Below are 22,296 nucleotides of genomic sequence, written 5' to 3'. Positions count from 1 at the left end.
TGGCGATGATTGCAAATTCACCATCCAGGGGTGAAGCCAACCAGCGATCCAGCCAGTCAGAGGCCTCCAGTTCTGGGAGTGCGGCCAGGGCTCCAATCCCACCACATTCCCCTGGATTAGCTGTCAACCAGTCCCCAGATCTGAGGATTAGCACATTATATTCCATTATCTTTCCCAAACTGGAGAGTCCACAAAGTCTACATCATCGCTCAGAACGGGGGCCAGTAGGACAGGGCTGAGTAAGAGGTGCCTTCAAACCGGGCCAAATTGAGCCAAACTGAGCTGAGCCAAACCAAATCTGTAACTAAGACTCTACTCTGGCTCAATGTTGCCTAGCAACCACATTAGTTCCAGGAAACAAATAAGCAAACTGTATTTCTAAATATCAATTTTATAGGCCAGCGCTGATATTTTCTCATTGTTACCCACAACAAACTGACAGTTAAGCTACCAGAGGAGACTATAAGTTCTTAAAAAAAGAAACATAAATAAAAACAAACCAGTTTATCTCACACACATTCCTCTTTCACTATTCCTGCCGAGCGACACACACACACACACACAGAACGAGTGTGTGCGACTCCTGGGAGCCGTGTTGTTTTTCACTCTGTGATCCGGGGGGACTTGGGGGAATGAGGGAGCCGTTATCAGCAAGGGGCCGTGATAGAGACTTGATCAGGCCGTCGGTCTGCGGGGACCAAGGAGCCAGAGTTAATCAGAGACAGACAGACCCCTCATCACCCTGGGGATTCACTTTCTCTCTCTCTTTCTCTCTCTGTCACACAAACGCACAAAGACACACGCACGCACACGGTAACAGTCGCGAAAGCACATGTGCCCACACACACCTACTCCTGCGTTTTCCTGTTGTCAGAGCCTCTGCCACACCCTCCCTGCAGGCACACACACTTTGCTGTCCTGCCTTCTTGTTTTCGACCACTTTGGATAGAAGTTCCAGCATTTACAATCGAAATTACACCAAAAGAATTTATAATATTCCTTCATTACAAAATAGCATCACTAAAAAGCAGCAGCCCCCTGGGTCAGTCCTGGCCAACTCATGCTGTGTGCAGCCAAACACCGTTCAGAGGCGCATAACTTCATTTCAAATTCTGCAAAGATCCCAGAAAATATGAGCCTGAAATTTTAGGAAATGTGTAAAAAATGATGCACAAGACATCCACTTGCTGAAATATTGAAACAATAAAATCAAAGAGTCTTGGATTTGAATATTTCATCATAAAGCTTCAATGAGGAGTTGAAAGAAGATGGAATAAGACGAGTTTTCCAACTTCCACGCCACATAAATTAAAAAAAAAGAGTTCAAGGCTAACAACTAATTCTTAAATTAATAATGTTTTTTTTTTTTCTCACTATATGTCACCAACAGTCAGACAGCTCACAGCCTCCCACCTCCTGAACTTGAGCCAGGTTGAAGGTCAAACAATGGCGTCTGGATCCTTGAACTAAAGTCCTCACAAGAACTACAAGAAGCCTTCAGCGTGCCAGTTTGCAGTCTGCATTTGGTTTATTCCCCCTATAATCTAATGTCCAGCAACAACGGCGATCCTGACTCTCAGCAGACAGATTTATGTGGCCGCAGACTTTTAAAATCCACCTTTTTCCCAGTGGCAGAACTTGAAGCTTGAAGTCCAGCCGTATATTGACCAGGCGAGTCAAACCGGACCCGTTAAAGAGCTGACATGCAGGTATCCAGCTGGCCTACCTCTGGAGAAAGGTGTAGGAAATTATATTGCATTTAGATTAATTAGACACAGTTGTCAGATTTAATTAACTACTAGGTTTAATTAACCATGTAATTAATCTTATGGTGGTCCAACATATGCACACACACAGACACACACACACACTCACAGACGGGCGCGGAGACACACACATCAGCCCGTGCCCACACACACACACACACACACACACACGCATAGTACATGCACAACAAATGTAATCTGTTCAGCTGACAAGTGCTCACACTTTTGCTGTCAAGCCTCATAAGAGAGTTCAACTGAATGGGTGACTGGCTATGGGCTAAAACAGCCCGAATGAAAGCGTATGGTAAGAATAGCGCCTCTAATCCATTTCAGGTTTCACTCCTGCCCAGGTGGGACGATAATCTAGTAGCCGAAGCGGTCTGTCCAGTCAACATCCTAACAACCATGTAATCCTTAGTCAAATACCTCTCAGGCAACACAGTGCAAATATTTAATACAGCGTGGACGAGGCTAAAAGGAAGACGTTCGAGGCAAAGTGTAGAAATCCATCTGAAAACCCAAACTGACGGAAAGCCAGTGACCTCAAAATTTGCCATAGAGCTGGACCAGTGGTAGTCGATACGCTCAGACATCAACCGGCTCTTCAACAACAATGCACGTGTGTGTGTGTGTTCGATAGGTTACTGATCGACTGCTCCGACTCTTCAGAAGATGAGAGGGTCAAGGGGGCTGTGGACCCTGACCTTTCACCACCCGTCCATCCCCTGCAGCCACAACTACCATAGCCTGTCCAGCTCTAATAGTGTCCTATGTATTGTTGGTGGACGTGTGTTAATGTGTTTGTGTGATCGGCCAGCTGCTTTATGTGCTCTGACCTTTACCGAAGCCCTGAGTGGACCAATAAATAGCCGGGCATTGCCATGACCTTTCACCCCAGGGCCAACAGTTTCGCTGAGACCTGAGGGGTCAGGGGTCAGCGTTTGAGGAAGTGCGGCCGGCAGATGAGCTACAACAGCAGGCTGCTGAGGCTGATATCTGTGGCAGAATGGCATGAAGCCTCTCCATCAGACTCTAAAAATCCAAAGATGGAAGTCTAAGGGCTTCCCCATAAAATATACAAGTGGTGTTCATAGGTGCTGCATTTTTAAAAGCATGCTATTTCAGACGTCTGGCGCTGTCCCATCCAGAACGGAGGCTGCAGCAGGCGGACGGACATGTCAAAACAAGAACCAGCAGCATTATCGTAGACAGAACAGTCTCTCCGATACACACTCTGCGCGTATGCGCTCACAAGCGTGCGTGAGTGTGGGTGTGTGTATTTGTGCCTCTCGTACACAACGGGAGGGTTGGTTAAGTTCACTCACATAGTCATGGAAAGCCTTGGCCTCGCTGGAATGTTCACATGTCTCCCTCCGGTCCGGGGCAGCGCAGTACAGATCCCAGAATACACTGTGCACACAGGACAAGAGAGCGACAGCGGTTAGACACTTCAGCTGTGTGATCCACAGACATCCATTATGTTCCTGGTTTGTGTGTGTCTGATGCAGATGTGGTTGCAGTTCCCCAGAGGAGACAGGTCTGTGTACAATGAATGAGTGAAAGTGGTTAAAGTGGATCTTTGGAGGTATAACCCCGATTCCAAGAAGACTGGGCTGCTATGTAAAACATCAATAAAACAGAATGTGATAACTTGCTAATATTTTTAATGTTTTACCTCATCAACTTCACTGATAAATATCTGTGAAAATATGAAATATTCTGAATCTGATGCACATTTCAAACAAGTTGGGACAGGAACAACAAAAGACTGGGAAAGTTGTGGAACGCTCCAAAAACACCTGTTTGGAACATTCCACAGGTAAACAGGTTGATTAGTAACAGGTCATATTATCATGATTGGGTATGAAAGGGGTATCCTCCAGAGGCTCAGTGTTTAAAGTACTGATACAGTATTAATATTCTATACTTTTTGAGTAATATGAATGTATGTTTGTTTCTGTGCAAAGCAAGCCAAACTTTGTGCTCAGCGTTCATTGGGTGCCAATGAACCAAAGGATTTTACTCTTTATCAGAAAGGTCTTTCTCTGCAGGGACCCTTTCTGTAATGCTGTCAGTGGCAGAAACACTTAAAGTGGACGTACTTTGACGCTGCACAAACGCCCAGAGAGATTTATTTTATTTTATTGTAGGCCGTCTCTCGGCTGCTGGCTGCAGTGCTCTCACTCAATACTGGACCAATTTCAAAAATTGTTGTCCCCATTAGTCACTTAGACACAAAAACATGGGAAAAAGGGTCCATAAACACAGATTATATTTTACTGGAATTTCTCCCGTTTGCCCGGGACACGTTGAAAAATGTCCATCACAGTTTTCCAGAGTCTGAGTTTACATATTTAAATAGCTTGTTTTTGTTCAACCAACCGTAGAAAATCCTACTATATTTAGATTCTTATCATAGAGGTCAAAGAAAACCAGCACATATTCACATTTGAGATGCTGAAACAACAGAGCTTTTTGCATTTTTGCTTAAAAAATAACTCAAATGACTTGCTGTCGATAGACTTATTGATTAATCAGCGAGACATTTCAGCTCCACTTGACAGTTTTCAACACTCCACACTACAGACACATTATGTTCAGCACTGCAATGCACTGCATTGAGGTTCGACAGGAAGCCCTGTTAAACAGCCGTGTGCAAACAGGAACCAGAGAGCTTTCATCCAGGGAGGACGGGTCACCAAATGTTCCTCTCAGCCTGCCCTGGCGACCTGCACGTTATTGACCAATCAGCTGTGATTATGTTACTTACTGCCCAATCAACCGTGCTCATATTAGTTAATTAGACCAATCCCACTCTCCAGGGCAGCAGGGGCCACCAGGTCCCACTCCAAATGGACCCTTAATTACTGCACTGAAATTAAGTACCTGCTAAGCCGGTCCACATTAAGGACTTCTCCTTCTTCAAGATATTGATTTCATGGACAGCGTATAAAAAAAAAAAAAAAGAAACAGCTGAAGTCATGAGAGGAAATTCTCGCTGTCATTTAAAGGTGCAAATAAACTGTTACATGCATTCTTTGTGCTGATGTTAGGAGCAGCCGTGACACTTGATATGACAGACTGCGAAATGGAGCAGAAAATATTAGCTGATCGCCCATAACTGTCAGAGAATCGCTCACTAGCACCCTGTCACATGTTGTCATTGTTCCGCGAACAAGATGTTTGATTTTCATGGTTTAGTGTTATTGTCTCCTAAATACGGTGATTACAGAACGCTGCTGATCACTGATCTACTTTCCCTTATGTTCTTTTTCTGTTATTCGAGGGCATCGAGAAAACAAGAGTGCAACAATAGGCGTCCTAAAAAATACAAAGAACAGTGAGTTTCAACCCTGGCATCAAAGCATAAGAACAACAATAGAAATGTGATATTAAAGTATTTAAAGATTAAAAGACAGAGTCGCTGCCCCGAGGCGTTCAGCGAGCACTGGGGTCCCCCTCTAGACAAGGAGGGCGCTGAAGGAACAGAGAGGGGCTGTGCTCACATATGGTGTGTGTGTCGTGCTGCCCTTCTGTCACTTGACAATAAAGCCAGTGTGCATTATCATATCTATCGGTTTGGCGTTAAAGAGATTGCTGCTCCGTCAGACACGAGCCGCGGCGAAGAAGGCGCGACCATCGCAAATCCAATCAGCTCTCAGGGAAATGAAATGGGACGCGGGTTACAGTTTGTTAGCGAAAAGACACAACCAGGTACAGGCGCAGGGGCAGGGGAAAGGTGATCTAACATCTCACGGCCTGTGAAGTCTGAAATATATTGCGATTTGAACAGCTGACCTGCAGCTGTCTGAGCCACGCGGGGAAATCTCATTCTCTGTGGCTCTGCATAATCTGAAGCAGGATCGCCTGTGGACGAGACTAAACGCAGAAACCGAGACTTTCATTATTCTCATATTACTGTAGGTTAGGATATATTTTTGTGTATAGAGTTAGTGACAGGAGCCATTAGGTACGAAAAGGTGTTAGATTAACAAGCATAATTACTCTAATACCATGCTAATGAGAGGCAGATTTACTGAAGAGAGCGGTCAGGGTGCAATCAGGGGAAAAAACGTTCCCATCTACTGTACCATCTCATGTATCACTGGGAGTGGATCGAGGCAAAGTCTGGATGGGACCATTGTTTGCTCTGATTTGACAATCCCACCCACAGTTAACAGGGAAAGCCCATGTCATAGTTGTTGTCGCTTCCTTTTCAGAGACACTAATCTTCAGAAATTATCTGGGAAGTCAACATTTGCGGTTAATTAGCACCAGCAATCTGCAAGAAATCTTGTACTCTGCACACCCTTGCAATAGTAAATTTTCTATCCAATTATCTAATCATTTCAATCTAATCATCTAATCATGGCAAGCTCTTTATAGCATTATGGGTAGCAGAGCCACACAACTCCTTATGGAAGAAAACTTTAACCACTCTTACTTTGAAGAGTCGCGGGAGAGATTCAAATTGCAGCTCAGGGTCATGCAAACTCTTTTTCTTTCATTCAAATGAGAAACAAGGCTGTAAAAATATGAGCTGGCACTGTCAGCACACACACACACACACACACTTTGTATCCAGAACAGAGGAGGAAGGGATTAGCGTCCAGCCGTCCAGAAGAAGACAATTACTAAAATTAAATGCCATCACGATAATTATTTGCAATTAACTGTGGTCTGACAAAGCTGGTGGTTACAATGTGCTTTTCCATTATAATAAGGAGAGTAAACAAAGACACAGAAAGACAGACACACAGGCTGCTGGTGGCAGGTCTACATGATAATCCCGTATGCGTCTTTAGCCAGTCAGCGAGTCAGGAGAGACAGAAATATACATAGAAATGAAGAGGGAGATGGAGACAGATGGTGAGAAGGCAGACAGAGCAAGAGTGAAAGAAGCAGAGAGTCCAACAAAATAAAGTTGCAGGGAGACGACCATGTTGTCTCCTCTTATCAGAACAGGCTCTTCTTAATGGGACAAAATGCTGCAATCAAAGAGCAGAGGCGGGGAAACACAACCCTTCCAGTTGTCTTTATTACCTTGACTGAAGTACCAGCTATTCTCCTGGCAGCAGCAATGCATTCAGCAATCAGGAGGAAACAACAACATCAACGTGCCATGTAAATCAGGAACACTCCCTTTGGACTGTGGCTAATAATTACAGCAACTGTCATCGCAAGAAGACTGACGGCTTAAGAGGAAGCAGCAATAAAATGAAGTTGTGTGCGTGTGTGTGTGTGTGCGCTGGTGGATATTCACACACAGCTGGAGGATATTCCTGCATTCAGGTGCGTGATGCAGACTTGACAGACCTTCTGGCATGAAGACAAAGTGATGTGGTGGATACCTGCAGCGAGCTAACACGGTTCATTTCAGCAGACATGTTCGTAGCATCTCGTGCAAACCATGAAGCGCAGGTCATATAAATCTGCACGCTTGCGCAGCAGCTTCTCCTATTTTGGACCCTCCGAATCGGAGTTCCTTCAAACGTCAGCGCCGGCGAGAGGGCGTCCAATTGGTCAACAATGCTAATTCGCTTGTCAAAGCTGAACTCTGGTTCATTGCAACAACTGCATCAAAATGAATTGATTATGGGCAGAAATCCTGCTGTTTCAATCTCCTGCAGCGAACGTGCTTTTGCAATTGCTGAAAAAGTTGAGAGAAGATTTATGCACTTTCAGGATTTCCAAGTAATTCATCTGAGATTCACTGAATTTGCTGCAACGCTGGAGGAATCAGAGGAACACGAAGACCTCTGTTTACTCTGATTGTTGATGCATTATTCCAAAATGGTTACCCCCACCGCTAGCTTTGTAGGTCACACTGGCTAAATAGCCTTAATTAGCCTTTGTTGTGTTGTTACACATTCGCAGCAGCTCATTAACAAGTGAAACCAAATGCAAACAGAGTACAGCTTCTTTCAAATGAGCTGAACTGACTGTATTAGCGCTAATATCGAATTTTATTTAGACGTACCTGCCACTAGGAGGCGGTGGTGAACGATTTTTTGGACGATTTACGATCTGAAAGTTGTGATGTGAGGAAAGAAGGATAAATCATGGAACGGGAGGAGAAGGCGGAGGAGAAAGAGGTGGAGAAGACTGTCTGCTACCTGTGTTTCTAAAGAGAAGTCCAGACATTTAAGAGCAGAGGAGGGCTGCACTCAGTGTTTTCTCTGCCCCTCACAAACAAGAATTTCAGCTAGAGGCTATCACACGGACGATCCCGCTACAGACTGTTGTTGTGCTGAGGTTTTTATGTGTGTGTTTTGTGCGTTGGGGTGTGCAAGGGGGGTGTGTATTGAGGATTCAGCGGCCATCCAGTGAAAACTGGTTAAAGCAATCGATTTTGGGATAAGGAGGAGACAACTAGCAGCAGCCAATAGAGAGGGAGCTAATGACACAATCAACACCTGCAGCCCTCGCTGAGCCTTTTCTTTATCCTTCCACCCATAACAACAGATGTGGATGAGTGACCCCCACCACCAGCCTCCCTCTTCCTCCCCCAACACCTCCCCCTCTTACAGCCCGGCGCTCATTCTGAAGCCCCCCACCAACGCCTTCCTACAGGAAGCAGCCACAGAGGCAGAGACAGGAGGGAAGAAAACCCCAGTGAGGTGCTGAGGAGGGGACAGCGGGGGCGGGGCTGGGGTGGCGGCGGGGTCGGGGTCTTAGATTTGGCTGTTTAACACAAAAGAGGCTGGAATGCAAAGAGTTAATCCGTTCGGGGGTCTCTCTTCCGCAAACAAAGGGACAGGCCTCCAGACAAAGGTTGAGGGAGGGGGAGCGAAGGGTGAGGGATGAGGGAGGATGGTGGCTTTCCTACCATCTGGAGCTTTTGTTTTGGGGGAGGCTAGAGGTTGGAAGGGGGTTTGCTGGGTGGCGTAGGGGTGGACAGGGGACTCCTCCCCCAGCAGCCGACCCCCGGACCCCACCCCCATTGAGTCTCAATGTCCACGTGCTGCGCGGCCCAGACAGACACCCCTCAGCTAGGTCATACTACACCGGAGCCCTGCCCTGCTCAGCCTGGCTAATCATCAGCCTGCACTCCAACTGCTCTCTGGTGCACAAACACACACACACACACTCACACACTAGGTCATCTCCCACACTGTGCAGAAATATATCAAAACAGTCAGAACACAAACTACGGGCGCTCAGTTTCCCTTTCTATTCCCACTCTCGCACACACACTGGGCCAGTCTCCCTGAGCCCTCTTATTGGTTCGGGCAGAGGCGAGAGCAAACTTAAGCTGCCCTGTATGTTTGTGTATGTCATTCTGTCAGTATTACTGGTAGCTGTCCAATTGAGAGCTGTCAGGTTGAGAGAAGCCAGGCTCTTTAAGGACCATTATGAACCGTGTCAACAGGCTGCACAATTACAACACACACTGGGGCCAGAGAGGATGAATGAATCAAGCCGCATGTCCGGGTTTATTACACAGGGCTGGCCAGGGGGCTTTGGGGATGAGCAGGATAGCATGAATGACAAACAAAGCGGGCCCTGTCAAACCTCTTATCCTGGCTCTCGTGCTGCCTTGCTGAGGATTCAGCCTCTCAACCTCCCTGCCTGTTTGCCTGCTTGATTCTTTGTCTGCATCCTTTCCAGCTGCCCAGCCTCGCTGCCAGCCCGCTCCCCTCTTTGCCTTAGAGTCGGATTTTTCTTTTTCAGCACTGGAAAGGGGGAATCCTACATTTGGGTGTTCCCATTCCCTCTAATTCAGACATGGAGAAAAACAGTGTACGTGTCAGGCGCTAAGCCCACTGACCCTGTTCTTCCAGCCAGATAGAAAACGCTGTCCTCTATTTATCTAGCATTAAGAGATCTGACAGATTTGTGTAAAGACGCAGAAAGAAAAGAGGAACAGCACACATCAGAGGCTTGCTCTGCTAAATGGAGCATCAGGCTAAAAAAGTCTCAGAATCTTGACGGTGGGGTAGAGATTTAGAGTGGGAGGGCTGAAGGGGAGGTGCGGTGGGGTAAAGATACTGCGAGAGTTGAAAGGCACAGGTGCATGCCAGCGTTCTAAAAACAACAGAAAGTTAGTTATCGTAGTTTGGCTTGTTGATTTGGCCTCCTCACCAACAGAGTTAGGAAACGCAGCAGCAACAGAGGCTGTGACACGCAGCTAATGGAGGCAATTAAGTTACTTTAAAACCGTAAGCGCCCGACTGTTGTCAGAAATGGCATCGAGTCTCAGAGGAATAACTCAATCAAAAGTGAACACACACACACACACACACACACAATACACATATCTGTACATTCAGTGTGGCTTAGATTTGCTGTGTATATCATTATATCTGATGTTCATCACAGATAAGAGCCCATAAACCTGCTTAGAAACCATAGAAAAAAGGCGCTCCTCATGACTGCCAAACTTGACTTAGAATCATCAGGTTTTAAAGTTGTCTTCAGTACTAAAGTAATCCGGTGAGAGTTGTGTGTACATCCATGGGTACAATGCAAAGAAAAACTGCTAATAGCTAATTCGGCATAATTTTAATGGTGCCACAGATATATGTTTTAAAACAGGGGCTCAAACTGTAGCCCACGGCATCGCTCAGAGAATTGGAAGCGATATTAAACTTTCCATTGGGAAACTGGAAACTGTAGCTGCTAAACTTCAGTGTCAGACTTCGAAAACAACAGCCACAGAAGATCTCTCTCTGACTTTGATTGGACAGTGCACACTTCGATGTGAGGTTAAAAAAAAAAAAGAACAACAGTTCAGCTTAAATAACAGAGCAAGACAAGTTAGCTCACTTGTCAATCAGAGGGACGGCAGAAGTACAGCACTTAAACATGTGTGAGATGATGCACTTAGCATTCCCTGCAATTACTGTCCCTCTCCACCCCTGCACATTCTTTCAGACCATCAAGAGTACTTGTACAGCATGAATGTGAGCTGCTGAAAAACGTGCGCATGTGTGTGTGCGTGTCTGTTCAAGAGAGAGAAAGAGCGAGACGGGCGACGTATACATACCACCACCATGAGTGTAAAAATCCTGGAGGTTCCCCAAGTGTGATGTTCTTCTCCCATCGGATCTGAGGGGACGAGAGAAGTGGGGTAGAGGAAGGAGAAGACAGAGGAGGGAAATGAAAAATTAGACGCTGCAGCATGTTTTATGCATAATGTAATCATTTTGCTCAGCTGTCCTTCCAACTTTAGACAGATGGAGTGATTGTCAGGCAGAAAAATAGGCCAACGGGCAGCGCAGTGGAGTGCGGCGCAGTGAGGAGTTTGTGGATAAGAAACTGTGACTGTCTTGAAGCGGCGGCCCTCTCCACTGCCCTCACAAACCAGCAGAGCTCCTGCCTGTATCTGGACACCGAGATAAGATCCGGTGGGAGATAACAGACTCGCTGCCCGCCTCACACACTGACATGACTCTGCACACACACAGGGGCAGCATGACAGCGCCTCCATTTGTCTGTGCTTTCTATACATACATAGAAAATAGATCCAAGCACCAGATTTCTATTTAAGCGTCTATTCTATAGATTTCCCCAGTGCAGTTTATAGTGATGTGATGTGCCGTATGTGGGTTGGGCCTGTTGATTTAATGCTGCTAAAGAGCTGAGTGCTGCACTGTGCAGGAGAGCATGGAGTGGCAAAGTCCTCTCGGGGACAGAAGTGTATTGTGTGTATACTATAAATGTGAGTGCGTGTGTTTTTGTGTGTGCGCGCTCCTCACTGAAGAGGAACAGAGGCTAATTGAGGCAGGAGAGTCCAGGTGATAGTGTTCTCATTAGATGGTGCTGAGCAGGTGTGTGTGTGTGTGTGTGTGTGTGTGTGTGTGTGTGTGTGTGTGTGTGTGTGTGCCTTCAGTCTACCTGTGAGGATAGAAGTCCCTTATCTATTGAAACATTTCTATGGGTTTTTCTGTGTGTGTGTGTTTATGCATGAGGAAGAGACTGCGAGGTACACACTGTAGGTGCTGCAAAGAAAACATCGCATAGAGTCCAATAGAGACATGCTGCAAAACACGGGAAAGCTAGAACCCAATAGAGGATTATGGGATACACTTTGCACGACACCATGAAGTCGATAATTCCTCAAATGTGTTGCAAAATGCCGATTTAAAAAGAGTTTATTTTAGTTTTAAACTTCTGTCACATGATTCAGACACTACTGTAACACCAGCCTTCTTATTCTAGTGTTCACCAGTTTTTAGTGTCAGTGAGCTCTGTCCACTTCAAAGCTGCAACAACGAGCCAAGCAATCGATTAGTTGATCGACAGAAAGTTAATCTTCAAGTATTTCGCTGCTTGATTCATCATCTTTTAGTCATTTTTCAAGAAAATATGCCAAATGTTCCATGGTTTCAGCTTCTCAAGTGTGAGGATTTGACGCTTTGTCTAGTAAAAATAAGATAAAACAAGCTGTTTGAACACATTGCCTTGAGCTATGACAAATAATAAAAGGCATTTTTTAACAATGTTATGATCTTATAGCCAAAATGATGAATTGATTAATCAAGATTAATTGGCAGATTTATCGATACTGAAAATAACTGTTAGTTGCAGCTGTAGTCCTCTGAGCATTTCTGAGTTTTGAACTAGTTTACAAAGTCAAGAATCAGCTTTCACAGGTAGTTCTGTTGTGTACGATTTGCAGCATGTCTGCATTTGCATCTCTTCTGCCCCGCATGTGTCTTCTTGAATGTATTTCTCAATGTTCTTGCATATTTATTCATTTGCAGAAAACGTTTTCTTGAGTTGTCAAAATGAAGATATTTTCTTCGTTTGCTTGTGTTTTCTTCTCAGAGTGAGGAGGAACGAGCAGGAGGACAAGGGGGAAACATGGAGGCATTAAACAGCGAGGACGAGGAGAAAAAAGGCAGGATGATTAAAGCATAAAAGAAGAGGACACAGGAAGGAAAACTAAGCAAGGAGACGCTGATCAGGTTTTGTGTGCTTCAAGGCAGATGTGGAGGATGGCTGCTAACATGGTAACTGAACACTGAGCGATCCAGATGAGTCTAAGAAATCACGTCTGCTTGCAACCTTTCTTCAAATACTCGTGAGAACACTTTAAAGCCTGATGCTAGAACTGCACGAAGGGGGAAAGGTGAAAGGTCAAGCTGCTGTGTTTGCTCAGATATGTCCCCATTACTGTAAATCTAATCCAAACACACTGGCTGTGACCATATAAGACAACTAAACACGAGCGATGCAGTGGTTCAAACAAACAAAATCATTAAGAAATATACTGTTGCAGGCGCGACGTTTGAGACAACTGGCGTCAAATTGACTTAGCAGTCTTAGCATGCATGCCTTGTGGACATGGATTGTTTGTGTGTGTCTGCGTGGATGCCGTTTTAATCCCTGTCTGTGTAGATGTTGTTTTAATTCCTGTTTGAGGCCGTGTAAGTGTGCGTGGGTCTGTGTGTGTGTGTGTGTGTGTGCGCGCGTGTCTGCCTTCGGTTGCCTGCGACCCAGAACTTCACCCCTTTCCAGCAGCTCACCAATAACCCTCAATCTCTGGGAGAAGATTCACCCACGAGGGCTCAGAAACGAGCGCGGCTCTCTGCAGCCCGACCACTTAATCTCTCTGCGCTGCTCCCCCATCTTTGCATCATATTTTAGACGTCCGCTCGTGGTCGCTGGCAGCTGGGCCGGCCTCGAGCAGCCCTGCCCGCCTTGCTGCCCGCCCGCCTGCCTGCGCACTCTAACTGAAGGCAACCAATTTCTGTCTGATTGCGTCTGATTGATACATCCACGTTTCAGCGATTTGGGGCAAGTATCTGTTCTTTTTGAGGTCTTTTTCTTTAGATTTTATTTTTCTTTAAAAATCCAAAGCCTTTTCAACACGACTGGAAGAGATTAAACTTTTATAACAATTAAAATGCGGGTATTATCAGCCTGTTTTATTGCCCAGGCCGAGTAAAATAAATGATTGTGGTTGAAAACACTAAAAGCAAACCTCACAGCTCTATCAACACTACTCTAAAGGTCCGGCCCACTAAATAGTTTGACATTTTAGGAAACATGATGATTCACTTTCTTGCTGAGAGTCAGATGAGACAATTTATTCCACTCTAATGTCTGTGCTGTAAATTAAAGCCATTAGCCGGTTAGCTTAGCTTAGCCTGCAGACCAGAAACAGGGGGAAATACTACGGAGGCTGCATTTCAAGTTCTGGGTCGCAGGCAATGCACACTGAAAACTTCATGGTGAAGCCAAAACTTCAGGAAGTTACTGCACCCGAACAAAGAAATATTCCAGGACTTCACCCCTGTGAAACCACAACTTCAGTTTTTGCACAGGTCAAATAAATACACCTTAATGTGATAATAGTGAGCTTTAGTCACCTGTAGACAAAGCCAGGCTAGTTTCCAGTCTTTATGCTAAGCTAAGCTCACCGGCTGCTGACTGTAGCTCCATCAAAGACTGTTGGCAGCAGCACGCATGTGCGAGGTTGTGTCTATGTGACTGTCCACTGAGCTCGCCTGATGAAACGATGTCAGTATTAAAGTTGAACGGTATAGACCTGACTTTGCCATCAGAGCCCCTCTCAGCGTATTAAGTGGAGCTGAATAAAGCCAGTGGGCATGAGAGGTGTTGTACAGGAGACGGCCGGACACGGGACCATTAGCAGGAAGGATGTCCATTAAGGAAGAGGATGCAACACATTAGAGACCTTACCTCTTCAACAGTTCAGGGGCCTAATATGAGACTAATAAGTCTAGCAGACCTGGGACAAATGGTTATGTTTGGAATGGTTTCAAATATTAAAGGGACTGGCAGCGTGTCTTAAATGAGCAACATGCTTAGAATATGTCAAACTGCTCTAATTATACAGTGTTTATGACTACAAATTAGAGCTAATAATGAAGAGCGGGCAATGATATTAAGTAGCCCAACTGATGCCATGCTTACATTGTCCCAAATTAGCAAACAGTCAAAAGAACATTGCAGTTGTTCAGCAAGTCTTGGCTCATTAATGTATTAATATTGTCAGCTTTTAGTCAGATTGCTCAACAGCTGCCTGAGCAACTTGTAATGTGAATTCCATCCGTGGTCGTACAATAGAGGGGGAATCACACTCGCCCCCAGGCACAGGAAGTCAAACTGAAAGAACGTCTTACCTCTGACAGGAAGGTCTGTGCTGATTTCTGTGCGCCGACATGCAGCAAATACTCATACACGTATAAAGCTAACCTGCAAACAGAGACAAGAGAGACAAAGAGAGAAAAATCAGTGTTGAGGATCGCGTTTTTCACACACATTTGCTCCTCAAAACTCATTTCACCCACAAAAACAGCCCCCATTCGAAAGATAATTTCAAAATTAATTATCTCTTCATCCCCAAATGTGTCACACGTGTTTCAGTCCAAGTGGCCCATCAACTGAAGTCCAACAAATGTGCACAACTGGTAGAAAATCATCAGTGTCATTCTAGATGGAGATTGGACAAACAGGATTTTACAATATGAAGATCATATAGGCTGTGGGGGGGTTGTAAATGTGTGATGTAAAGCTCTGCAGCGCTGAGCTGAAGAGCTTCTGTGGCACTCAGCCATATCCCTGTGGTTTTAGAAAGTCTGCTGCTGGGGCAGAGTGGCTGAAAACAAAACAGTGTCGACACTGAGAGAAACACGGACATGGGAGACGAAAAAATACCCTCAGACGTGGCTCAAGTTGGACTCTCAGATGTTCACACGCTGCCTGTTGGATTCCTGTTATTTTTAGGTGTCACACACATGTTGACGCCGACCTATGCATCAGATTAAAGTGTGGCGAAATGGCTAAACAGTAGATTATGATTCATATTTGATGCTGAAAGATTCCTAAAGAAACTCACAGAAACATAATGAGCATCCCACTGGATTTCAGTCTCACATACTAACAAATGCTGAGTCCAATATTCACATTTTCGCTCTGGCTCGGTCCATCAAACCCGAATACGGTTCAACTGTGAGTGTGAGCGAGTCAACCACATGCTAAAACAACATAACTGCCACTCATAGTAAAAGGCTAAAGGTCTGGTGCTGACTCTCATTTGATTTCGCGTTATTAACAAAAAATATGCCTTTATCAAGACTTAAAGGTCCAGTGTGTGGAATTTAGCAGCATTTAGCGATTGCAATTTAGCGACCACTCGCCTCACCCTTCCCTACAGTGGCTGCTGAAACCATGGAAGACCCCCTCTGGAGCCAGTGTTTTGTTTGTCCATTATGGGCTACTGTAGAAACATGGGGGACTCTGTGGAAGAGGACCATCTTAAATGAAAAAGAGTTCACTCTAAGCTAACGAAAACACAACAAACTCTTATTTTCAGGTGATAAATGTGTTTTCTGATGATCATTCTAAGGTATATAAAGGGTCTTTGAGTACCCTGAAAAGCACTCTATAAATGAAATGGATTATTATTTTTATTATTATTATTATCATTATACACTAATGAAACCATATTAATATTATATTTCTTTTCTGCTTATAGATTGCCCTACATCCTACACACTGGACACCTGGACAAACTCTGGTGAAAACTAGTTGAAAGGAAAAATAAAGCGACTGCACTCTGTTTGCAAGCTGAACATTTTAGTCATGGGGAGAACAAAAAAATACTTAACTAATAATACTAATAAATTCAATTAAACTGGCTTAGTATTGCAGGATTTTAAACAAGTCATGCTAATTCTGACTCTTTTGTGACCAAGAATTAAACACACATTTGAGCTTTCCCCATGAAAAAAGTCTGAAAAGGCATTCAGTTTGTGTGACGTGTTGATACAAAGAGTAAAATTAATGTTTTCCCATACAAAGTAAAAGTGTGGTTGCCTGGCAACAAGATGACAAGACTCCACAAAGTCACAGCTCCCGGCTTAGAAATACTCCAACATTTAACCCCTCGTAAAAGCACAATGGGCCGTTTTTACACTTTGGTTTTTATATAAATTACACAAAACATAACATGTTACTAGCGAGCGCGGCAGGTGCATTTTGCTACTTGCAGACAGAGCCAGGCTAGCTGTTTCTCCCTGTTTCCAGTCTGTATGCTAAGCTAAGCTAAGCGTCTCCTGGCTGTAGTTTAAAATACGCATGTACAGATGTGTGAGTGGTAAAGATGTCCTCGTCTAACTCTCAGCAAGAAAGCTGCTGATTTCCCAAATGCTGAACTATTCTGTTAACTACTTCAGTCCAGAGTTAGACGGAACAAAAGCCTGTTTTTAACTAAAGAAGCAAAAAGGCAGGAAGTCCACAAAAGACTGTGGATTGTTGTGAATGTGATCCATTACCATCTCTTACTCGAGCATTGTAGTTAAATTCAAATTCCAGCTGCTTGAACTTTCATGAGTATTTGCTTTTTATGAAACTTCATGCTTTTACTCAACTACGCCTCAGAGGGAAACATTACACTTTTTACTCCACTGCAGCTTTAGTTACTAGTTACTTTTCAGATTACTATTTTTCTCCCTGTCTAGTGAAAACCACAAATCTCCAGATGTGTTGATTTTGAATGTTTGTGATAAACTGAAGGATTAGCTGTTCCTTCATGGGCTGAGAACCTAAATCCCCAACCTAAATAAACTATTTAAAACAAAAACCTTGGATTCGCTGGAAAACAAGGCTGTTTCTCTGAGCTCATGAAAGTTTGCAGAGATTCGTGGTCCTCACAGGACCGCAACACCACAAGCATATGATGATGATGATCCTACAGAATATGATGCAATACACCCAACACTATTTAAAGCAGTTAAAATTAGCTCACCAGCATCTACAGCAGCAACATGCAACACACACATTAAAGCAGCAGCGATATTAATAAAAACAAGAACATATTAAATACTAAAACACTGACAGCGAGCATTTTACTGCACTTTTACTTTTCATACTTCAAGTACATTCTGCTGATAATAATTGAACGCAGCCTGGAATTAGTATTTTTACTTAAATAGAGGATCTGAATGCTTTCTTTCTTGTGAACTCGCTCATCCTTGAAAGACTTCTGCAGCTCAGAGCTCACCTGAAGAACAACTTAATACCAGCAATCGTCGTGAGCGTCTCAGATATCCAATATTTTTCCCGGCTCTGATTGGACTACACATGAACCTCTCGCTCTAACCAATTCAGGACAAAAGCAACCTTCGACCCCTCGAAGCAACAACAGTTTTACTACAACGCAGAGAGGCCCAGACACACATCACAGCCTGCAATCATCTGTATGCAATTGTCTCCAGGTCTGACACAGAGTGGAGGGGAGCTGCTGTGCTTTTGTGCACGGTGGGCGACTGTTTTTATGCTGATCACATGCGTCAAGGCCAGAGCAGACACAGAGTTATGATGTTTGGGTTGATGCTGGATGATACTGAATGAATCAATAATGAGCCGGGCCACAGTTGAAGAACCTGACTCTTTATCTTCTCAAAGATATCACTGAATTTCACTACAATGTCTTGACAACCATCTGCTAAAAGAAAATTATCTTCTAGGTCTGGTCCAAACCAGTTTCAACTAGCATTAGACAGTAGATGCTATCGCGTCTTCTATTTCTCACTCTTACATCAGATACGACTGTATCAACACCCATTTCAGATACATAGTGTAAACACTCTGTTCCAATACAAGGATTTATGGTTGGACAGAGTGTTTCATTTGGGTGTGTGTGCGTTTGCTGGGGGGGATGTGGCGACGGAGGGGTGGTCAGTGTTTATGCAAAGAGGCGTCACTACTGAAGGCCCGCTCGCAGATTGCATGAGCAGAGCATGAGAGGCGCGAGTCGCAAGAAGGGGCAAAATGCTCGTTGTAAATGTTTAATATTGACCTGAGATGGAGTGGCTACCCCGCTATCGTTAAGTGAAACTGATCAGTGTTGTGTTCAGGAACAAGTCTATCACGTTTAATTGCGTGTTGTCTCAAAATTAGTGCAACAAGACTGCTGTGAGAGGTCAGAAGGCTCACTCAAGACAGGCAAATGTTATTTCCTACCTTTATGCACATTTATAGCAAGGTGGCAAAAAACACGTTATGATGAAATTGTTTACGTACTGTTCAGAATAATGGCAGTATAACAAAAAACTGCATGTAAAAACGCCTGATCTTTGATTGATGCCTGATTTTAGTGTGTTTTCAGGGAGAATATCAACTGTAAATAACACCTAGATTTTTTTTTTAAACCAAAAAGAAGCTGTAAGTGATTTTTTTCAGCCCAAAACAGTGACTGCGGTCTTTCTCTCAGGTTTTGAATGCTAAGCCCCTGGAACAATTTTGGTGTAGTGGCCATGCGAGGTATTGCATCTTCTGAAATCATCACGTGATGCACACTGTCCATCTAGCATTGTAAATGGAGTTGCTGGAAAACAATGACTACGGTTTTCTGAGCGAAGCCATGTGATTTAATGATTTTGTCCCATTCATATGCACAAGGAGCCAACAAGAAGTCCGCAGGCTGGAAGCATGAGGAAGCCCCTGCAGGCTTTCAATATATGCACCCAGTGACCAATCATCATATGGATGAATGGGGAACCATCTTTAAACATGGTATCCAGTTCTCCTTCATGCATCCATGCTATACTGCCCCAAAACCTCGAGGAATAAGGTAAGGCAGCCTTTTGCCTGAGGGGCAACACCCAGGGCAACAGAAGTCCACATATATCTCCCTGCTGGTCATAAACCTTAATAGCTGTGAGTGCACGGTAATAACTGAAGCCAACACAGATGAGTGGATCAACACTGCTATCAGGTCCAGGGCTGTGTTCTTTGGTGATTCGCTGTTACGCTGACGTAACCCTCGATCCTCCTTTTTGCTCCATCAGCCCGAACAGTTCAGGGGATGTTTAAGTTTTCAGGGTTCTGGGCAAAGTGAGGAGTCCGCTGGTGTCAAATATAAAAACGAGGCCCTCTTTACAGTGTGAAATACCCAGCGGCAGGCGTCAGCTCCTATACGCCCCGTCCGCGCTGTCCAGGATCGAACAGAGATTCCCATGAGCACTGCGGCAATGAAATTTTCATGGCAGAGCCCGGTGTGATCTGAGGGGCTCTATGCCCTAGCGATGGGCACCTGCTCCGGCTGCAATGCATTATTTAAAAACACTCATTCAATCCAGGCTTCAGGGGACACCTTTTGTTACTCTGTCAGAAGCAGTAAGTGTAACTCTGAGGAGGAGACTTTTTTTGCAAGCTGATGGAGCAGAGCCCGAGGAAGGCCAGGTAGATAAAGGAGACACGGGAGGGGGTTGTGCTGTAAAGGAGAGCTGCGTCAGAGGGAAACTGAAGGTCGAGGCCTCAACTTATTCCCCTATGTGGACACTGTAAACCCGAATTCCTTCCCTGCGAACCCTGCACTAGTTACACATGTCACTCAGGAATAAAAGATGAGATGCTTACGAGACAAACCACAACCATGCAGGCCGCTCCGCATCTCGCATTTCCTCCACTGCACATTTCACTCTCTCCTTCCTCGGATGAGGTCAGCCGGATGAAAGATGAAATTTACCAGTAAAGTATGCTGATGCGCACGACGTGATGAGAAGCACGAGATCAGTCCAAGTGGGCGGACATCTGACCCGTGCTTTGACTGGACTGGCCGTCAAGGTTCACAATATGAAGCTGTTTACGTTGAAAGAGACACAAAGCCATGCACGACATCCGTTTCTCAAGCTCCCCTTTGAGCTACAAGACCATTTGCAACAGCTCTTCCACCCAAAAAAGCAACTTGGGTGGGACTTCAGCTGAGGCAGCTACAGCATTTCTGAGCTCCTTTCCTCTCCTCACGCTAACCTCATGTGGCCTAACTAGTACTTTGCTCCGTGTCCACACATCAAGGAGATCTCTCCCACTGCCCCGTCCCCAGGAAACACACCTGACATTTAGCCCCGGGCTGCCCCATCCAGCCTTCCCTTTCCTTCCCTCGCCCCCAGAGACAAGGGCATCTCAGCTGAGTTTAGCCAGCTAAAGCACAGACAGTTAGCAAATTAACTTCCATGTCTTCGTTTCAATAATTCAGCAGCGAGAGCAAGGGCAGGCTGGGGTAAGGTATGCATGGAGGAAGTGATGGAGGAGGTTTAAGCAGCAACTGCATCTGCTTTCATATATAATCTACACCTTTCAGAAAAGACTAAAAACGTACAGCATTTATAATTTATATGTCCAGTGGCGCAGTGAATGTAACACTAAACATAACTGGATGAAAACACAAAATATTATTTCCTGAATATTAAATATTTATAAGCATTTAAAAGCGGCACGGATCTGACACTACAGTGGTGAACGGGTGTGAATGTAGTGGTGTATCACTTGAAGCTGAACGAGAGGCTGGATGTCTGTGTGAGACACCTGTGATACTGTGAAGCCGTTTCACTGAAGCTTATTCCCACTGCACACACAGTTTATATTTGCTTGGCTTTGTTATGGCAGTTCCTTTGTCAAAACAAATCAGTGTCAATAGGCGTGTAAACACGCGTGGCTTTAGCCATGGGTTAATCCACACACTGTCTCACACACACACACACGAGCATCCAGCACACACACCCATGTGCTCTCCACCAGCTGCAGGCCTGACTCTGCGACGCTACCTGCAGACAGACTCACCTGTAAACGTCCTCTAACCTCACAGTTTAACAGCCTGATAACTCGCTCGCTGTCAGGAAAACTCTGATTTCCACTCACGACAACAGCTTTTCAGCGAAAGAGGCGGAGGAGAGAGCTTTATAATGATTTGTGATAAGAGATTATATTGACATAGCTGACATAGTTTTGTTATCACCAGAGCCTCCTCCCACAGCCGTTAACGAGGACAACAACATGATGCAACTTAGAAAAAAATAATCCAAACTTTAGAAAGAATGGCTTGTTTTCTATGTAAAAACAGACTTTATCTTTGGGAACACATGAAGTCTTGTGTATCTGTTCACTGTTCAGACAGATCCTATTCTCTGCATGCTGATAAGAGTCGCGCACACTTCTCTTCTGTGAACTCTGTCGCCAAACTGATTAACAACTTCAGGCACGTTGTCTCAATATTTATACTGTCTCTTTTATTTCAAGTGAGAAAACTAACAAATTTGTGCGGATGCACCCAAAGCAGCTGACGAAAGGCAGCATTAATTGACTGTTGACATATCTGAATGAAAGCACAGTCAGCCAAAGGGTGCCGAGGGTAAATCAAGGGTTTCTTTACTTTTAGTGCAGTGTTTCTGCCTATGTTAGTGCGCGGCGCTTTATGCCTCCCTCAAAAGGCTAAAATGCAGATGGCAGAGCCATCTGTGTAGAATCAAAACCATGCATTCAGACCTGAAGATCCCTATTAAACTGCATGTAAATACATGGGAGGAGCCAGAGGAGGAGTGGAGGATGTAAAGAACCCCATGTTCAAAACAAACTGATTAACTTCAAGTTCTTGAAGTTGGTTTCCCAAACAAATCCAGCGACACTCCAAATCGCACAAAAAATGTCTGTAAACAAACACGGAGGATTAGGAAACAGACGCAGGGAGCAGAATTCTTTCAGGAACTAAGAACGTGCTTTTAAAAAATGAGATGTTTGATCAAGCCATTAAATATTTTTGTGAATGGCACCG

At 44.6% G+C, this 22,296-nt stretch overlaps 1 protein-coding gene across 2 annotated transcripts in view; it reads right to left on the bottom strand.

Annotated features, from left to right (window-relative positions):
* Nucleotides 1-22,296, bottom strand: part of ssbp4 (single stranded DNA binding protein 4) — an 88,360-nt gene that overhangs the window by 62,117 nt on the left and 3,947 nt on the right. For both annotated transcript variants that reach the window (XM_041934604.1, XM_041934603.1), the window contains exons 2-4: nucleotides 14,864-14,936; nucleotides 10,756-10,817; nucleotides 3,092-3,176 (exon numbers count right to left, since the gene is read on the bottom strand). In XM_041934604.1, the coding sequence (XP_041790538.1) occupies nucleotides 3,092-3,176; nucleotides 10,756-10,817; nucleotides 14,864-14,936 (220 nt within the window). The remainder of the gene's footprint in view (nucleotides 1-3,091; nucleotides 3,177-10,755; nucleotides 10,818-14,863; nucleotides 14,937-22,296) is intronic.

Source organism: Chelmon rostratus, chromosome 4 (genome assembly GCF_017976325.1).
Source record: "Chelmon rostratus isolate fCheRos1 chromosome 4, fCheRos1.pri, whole genome shotgun sequence".
Taxonomy (NCBI): Eukaryota; Metazoa; Chordata; class Actinopteri; order Chaetodontiformes; family Chaetodontidae; genus Chelmon; species Chelmon rostratus.
Note: the sequence above shows the minus strand (reverse complement) of the source record. Positions and strands in the feature narration are given on the sequence as shown.